The 6,000-nt window shown below is 41.8% G+C and overlaps 1 protein-coding gene across 2 annotated transcripts in view; it reads right to left on the bottom strand.

Annotated features, from left to right (window-relative positions):
* Nucleotides 1-287: 287 nt before the first annotated feature.
* The window catches only part of EPHA3 (EPH receptor A3), a 339,305-nt gene continuing 333,592 nt past the window's right edge, over nucleotides 288-6,000 (bottom strand). For both annotated transcript variants that reach the window (XM_032795093.2, XM_032795094.2), the window contains exon 17: nucleotides 288-1,805. In XM_032795093.2, the coding sequence (XP_032650984.1) occupies nucleotides 1,700-1,805 (106 nt within the window). In that variant the 3' untranslated portion in view covers nucleotides 288-1,699. The remainder of the gene's footprint in view (nucleotides 1,806-6,000) is intronic.

Genomic DNA, 6,000 nt, shown 5'->3' with positions numbered 1-6,000 from the left:
ACCCCGTGGCCACCCCCAACCCCAAGATTTAGTCAGGTGTTTACTGCCCATGTCCGTCCATGACTTTTACTAAAAATACCTGTGACTAAATCGTAGCCTTAATAGTAATCTATACTACACACTACAACCCTAGAGCCTTCAAAATCCATTTGTCTTGTCTTTTGTTTGTTTTCACAGGAACTCAGTGTTATTCAGTGGAATCTACTGTGCAGAAGAGATAGAAGTTTAAAGAGGGCAGGATTCCAGTCCTAGAAGCGCAGCACTAAGTCACATCCTATTGTAATGATCAGGGACTGTGTGTGTGTGTGTGTGTGTGTGTGTGTGTGTGTGTGTGTGTGTGTGTGTGTGTGTGTGTGTGTGTGTGTGTGTGTGTGTGTGCGCGCGCGCCATGACTTCCCGCTAATTATGCACATGTGGCAATCAGGAATAGAATACCTGATGTTCAGCTCCAGACTCAGACTCAAACCTTTATCATGTAAGCTAAAGAAACAATCCCACTAAATTAGGGTACAAATCTGCCTCCCTTATACTGAGTTCTAGCACCTCACTCTGCAAATAGCTCCACTGAAATCAATCTGAATAAGCTGCTACTTACTCATCATGCGTAAGGATGGTGAAATCAGGTCTTTGGGAATTAAAAGAAACTAACATGCTTAACCAGGCTGGCTATTGATCCATGAAACAATTCATATGTTGTACACACACAGTTCTGCTAGTATATTTACTCTAGGTTAGAAGTGTAACATATTACTGTAAAGAGAGATATGACATAGATGGAATGTCTGTAACTTGAGATGGATTGTTCAGAGCAAGAGCTGGAAAAAGGCTTTTCCTTCTTGGATTTCAAACAGGGCAGTACGAACATACAACAAAATCTAGTAAGTAACACATCATACAAATTTCTCAGGTTAAATCATTGATTCTGATCAGTGAAGTCTGACTGCATTTGGCACATGGCAGTAATAAATCTAAGTTAAGATATTTAAGCATAAATATAAACAATAAGGAATAAAAGGAAATAAATATGCCTTTTAAAAAAATTAAGATTTTTTTTGTTTTTTAAATGGAAACATTTAGGGAAGTTAACATAATGGCAAAAATCATTTGTGAACTAACTCAAAGTCACTACAAACTTTATTTCTGTATTCCTTTCCACAGCTGAAACGGAGGATTACAGTGATGTTATTGTATGGCCAGATAAGTTTGAGGCATAATCCCACAATTTTGCTTGCCTTTAAAGAAATAAAATACCTGTTACAGATCTCTTCTGTGTATAAAAATACTGCAAGTCTTTTTTTCTTCTTGTTGCTGCTGTCGATCAAACACACAGCCTTTGTGTCCATAGTTTTTCATGATATTCAGTCAGTCAATGTTCAAATGGCTCTGGGGTTCAGTTTCATTGTTTTACTTGGAAAGATTTTTACATATTTTTTCTTTTCAAAATTATTATTTGTATTATCAGTTAGTTACTAGAAGGGGAAAAGAAAGCTCCCGCCCTTTAGGATTAAAAATTTATGTTCCTATCTTTAAGGCATTGATACTCAATATTTGAGTTTCTTAGTGGGCTTGAAATTTCCACCAATGTTCCCAACAGTGTTGTGAGAGCTCCTTTAATTCGTGCAGTTTTCTCAGCCATCACTGTTTGCCCTTTGAAGCAACTTCTCTCTCTCTCTGACCTGAGCAACATCATTTTGGTACCTTACACGGGAACAGGGCCATTCTTTGTATGATTTTCTAGTGCTTTAATACTGCTAATAATCTTCTTCTGAGGCCCAACAACTGTAACACCAACCTTCTTCATATCACTGAAAGAAAGAGAAGACATGGTTGATAAATGTGATGTACTCTGCCTCTGTACTTCATACTGCCCTTTTCCTATTGCTAGATTGGAGTGTACAAGTATGGAAACCAGTGAGAATGTGTGTTTCAAAAAAAAATAGCACAAGAAAAGAAGATATCACTTAGATGTGTTCTGCTTTATTTAGCACCAGCAAATACCCACCCAAAAGATGAGACACTGAACTAGTGCTGATTATGACCCAGAGTAGAAAATTGAGATTCCTGGGGTCTTTTCCCTGCTGTAGTGGCATTTCATGCTGCGATCATCAGCATGATTTTTTTTTTTCCTGAATCAGTCCTGCTATTTTGCACACAGAGCCCTTTTAGCAGTTTGGCTTTCATAACTCTGGTATTGATGCTGAAATTTATAGCTGCGTGGTCATATTCATAGGCCCTGCTGTGTTTTTGCCTTCTGTTTCTCCAGACAGTCTAATCCCTTTGTTGGGCATAGTGGAAATGTGGCTTCACACTTTTGCTGTGAAGCTAATTAACTGTTAGTCCACAGGAAACTAGCCATTACCAGTGGGTTTCTGCAATGTTCTCAGGGGTCATTGCTATGGTAAGCCATTAGCAACTTTTTTTTTTTTTATTATTACACAATTGCAACAACATGCTAATTGGCTGTATTTATGTGTTTTAATTCCCATACTGCAACTATTGGTTACTTGTTCTCCATCACTTAACTGCCACCAATGTATACCATTAAGAATTCAATATTCATTCTGGCACAGTATCTTCATAACTATACCCGACATGTTCCCAGGTGCAGAAACACTATTATCACTACACTCTACACTACAGGAGTAAAGATGGTACACATTTACATTTCAACAAACTAATTTATTCCAGGTGGAGGCATGAATTTGTAACACCAACTTCTCCAGCTTCTTCCTCGAGATGTAGGAGGAAATTGGGGCTCATACAAAGCCTCAGTTTGAACCAGTTCTTTTCCTTCTCTATATAAATGGACTTTAAAGTAGATTAGGAGGATTGTAGTATTTGTAATGTTTCGAGAATAATGAAAAACGTTCTTTTCTCAATGAATGTGTGTGTCTTATTAATATTAATAAGTATTATGTATGCACATCAGATGATTTGAACAAGAGGGTGATAAATTGTTTAAGGGAAGCTTGATTGCAACCAACAAATATTTTGATATTTCTATTTGTCCACATTCATACATAAGTACAATAAATAGCGGGTGCACATTTAAGGTCCCAACTATGCCTTCATTTACCTCGATGGCTACGTGATCTGCACCTAAGTGGGTGCTCAGGGATTAACTGGGTTAAAAATGTTCTAAAATCTCTTAGGTTTGCTTATCTCCTTTAAACATTCCCACCATCTTCCTGAGAGAGTTAAAACCCCCAGTAACTTCTTCGGACTCTCCTCCTGCTTGTAACTGTAGTGATCATCTAATCAAGGACAGAAAAGTGACTTCTGGCCAGTCATCCAGCGAACATAGTGAAGACCTGCAGCAAAAAGTCCACGGACACAGTCACTGCAGAGACTACTGCGTCTTTGAATTGACTCTAAAATACAACCTTCTAATGTTATTTTGCCTTCCTCATATGTATTGTGATGTGTCTCTTTTACCATCTGTTATATATTGTTTACATCCAAGATATTGAGCTCTCTGCAGCAGCGGCTGTCTTTATATTGGTTGTTTGTACAGCAACTTATTCCTGGGGGAATTCTGTGCCACTGTGTGGGTGCATAATTAATAAGCTACGCAGATTTATAATGTTTTGCGCAGAAAAAAAGTGTCTGCCAGGAAGTTGCTGCAGTTCTGCCCTTTGCCCACCAGAGGGCGCTAGGGTGCTAGAATAGAGCAGACAGCAGAAAATAACTTGGGTTGGAAAGTTACTGCAGTTCTGCCTTTTGCTCACCAAAGGGCACTGTGGCCATGGAACAGAGCAGCAGCTCCCAGCCAGCTAGGGAAGAGAAAGCCTGCCTTATTCACTGCACTTGCCGGGCCACGTCAGGAGACAGGGTATGGAGAGACAGTGCGGGGCTGCTGGGAGATCAGACAGGGGCTCATAAGGGCTAGTGGGAGATGACAGACTGGGGCAGGGGCTGAATAGGAGTGGAGGCGTAAGGCCACATGGGCAAAGGTGTGGCTGACTGGGGGCACAGGGCCACAAGGGGATGGGAGAGAGGGTTCAGGGCAACATAGGAACAGGAGGATGGTTGAGTGGAGGCACAGAGACACATGGGAATTGGGAGAGGGCGCAGGACCACATAGGGACAGAGGGATGGGTGCGGGTGTCTGAGTGGGGGTAGGAGGACACATGTGGACAGGGAATACAAGGAAACATGGGAGTGCAGGCACACATAGGGATAGGTGCAGATGTGCCTGATTGAATGGGACAGGTTAAGGGTCAGCCAGGGTTTGCATGGGAGAGGCTCCCTAACAATCCTTCCCCGCCCTCCACCAAAAACCTGTTCCATGCTCCCCCGCCCCCCACACACACCCAGCAACCCTCCAAGTTCACACCCAGGCTCCTTCCCAGCAATTATTTCCCTCTCCCTCAGCTCCTCCATTACCCCTGACTCCCCCCAAGCCTTTGCATGGCTTCTGAGGGGTCTGGGAAATACGGTTCTGTATTGTAGTTTAAATGAATTATTACTCAGCATTCTGCCTAGTAAGGAATCTATTTGTCAAAAAACATATCCTGAATTTTTTGTTGTTGTCTATATTGTTATGGACATACTTGCTGACAGGTATTTTGAAATAAATGACCCAAAATAATTGAAACTGGTGTGATTATATTGTATTATTTTGACAAATCAAATATGCAGAATTTGAAAATATAGTGTGCATAATTTTTAGTTTTAGTTTTTTGGTGCAGAATTCCCCCAGGAGAAACAGTACAATGGGGCCCTGTGCAGTATCCCTAGAAAATATTGCCACCAATATAATAAAGAGCAGTTTATAGGATGAAATATATTTCTCCAAACATTCATCAAATAAAAGGAACAACAACAACAAAAGTAAAGTTCTGGATGGAGGGATCTGTTCTCACAGACAACTTAGGAACAATTACAGTCAATAGAAAAAGTAAAAGCAGCAGAGAATCCTGTGGCACGTTATAGACTAACAGACGTTTTGGAGCGTGAGCTTTCGTGGGTGAGTACCCACTTCGTCAGACGTAGGTAGTGGAAATTTCCAGGGGCAGGTATATATATGCTAGCAAGCAAGCTAGAGATAACGAGGTTAGTTCAATCAGGGAGGATGGGCCCTTTCTAGCAGTAGAGGTGTGAACCCAAGGGAGGAGAACTGGTCTGTATTGGCAAGCCAGTCACCGTCTTTTTAGTCCAGCTTGATGGTGTCATTTGCAGATGAACTGACAGCTCACAGTTTCTGACAAGTCTGGTCCTGAGATTTTGTGCTGCAGATGCAAACCATTACGGTCTGCTATAGTGTGGACAGAGCGGAGTGTGAAGTGCTCTCCTACAGGTTGTTGTATAATTGCCATTCCTGATATTCGAATTTGTAGTCCATTTTATCATGCGATATACAATAACCTGAGGGAGCACTGTCAACCTCTCTGGGCCACACGACTGCACCTTAGGTGGCTCATCCTGACGCAAAACAAACTCAGGACCAGTCTTCAGAGACTATAGCGTAGCGTCATCAATCTGCAAAATTTACACATCAGCTCTGGACAAACATACAGGTCGGTGAATGGGCTTGCCAATTCGAACCAAGTTTCTACCTCTTGGTTTTCAACACCTCATACTGCATAAGAACAGCGGCCCATCTCCCGATGCATAAACCTCGTATCTCTAGTGCTTGCTAGCTATATACTGCCCTGGAAATTTCCATAACTGCGTTGCGAAGTGCGTACTCACCCACGAAAGCTCACGCTCCAAAACGTCTGTTAGTCTATAACGTGCCACAGGATTCTCTGCTGCTTTTACAGATCCAGATTAACACAGCTACCCCTCTGATAATAGAAAAAGTGTTTGCTATGAATATAGGGTGACCAGATGCCCCAATAAAATCTGGACTGTCTCGATTTTGAGGAATTTGTCCCGCGTCCCAACCAGAGTACGGTCAGGACGCTATTTGCCCTGATATTTTGTTTCCTGGTCTTCGGCGGCAATTCGGCAGAGAGTCCTTCAGTTGCGGACAGTCTTCGGCAGTATTTCGGTGGC

Source organism: Chelonoidis abingdonii, chromosome 1, assembly GCF_003597395.2.
Source record: "Chelonoidis abingdonii isolate Lonesome George chromosome 1, CheloAbing_2.0, whole genome shotgun sequence".
Classification (NCBI taxonomy): Eukaryota; Metazoa; Chordata; order Testudines; family Testudinidae; genus Chelonoidis; species Chelonoidis abingdonii.
The sequence above is the reverse complement of the archived record's forward strand: the minus strand, read 5'-3'. Positions and strand labels throughout refer to the sequence as shown.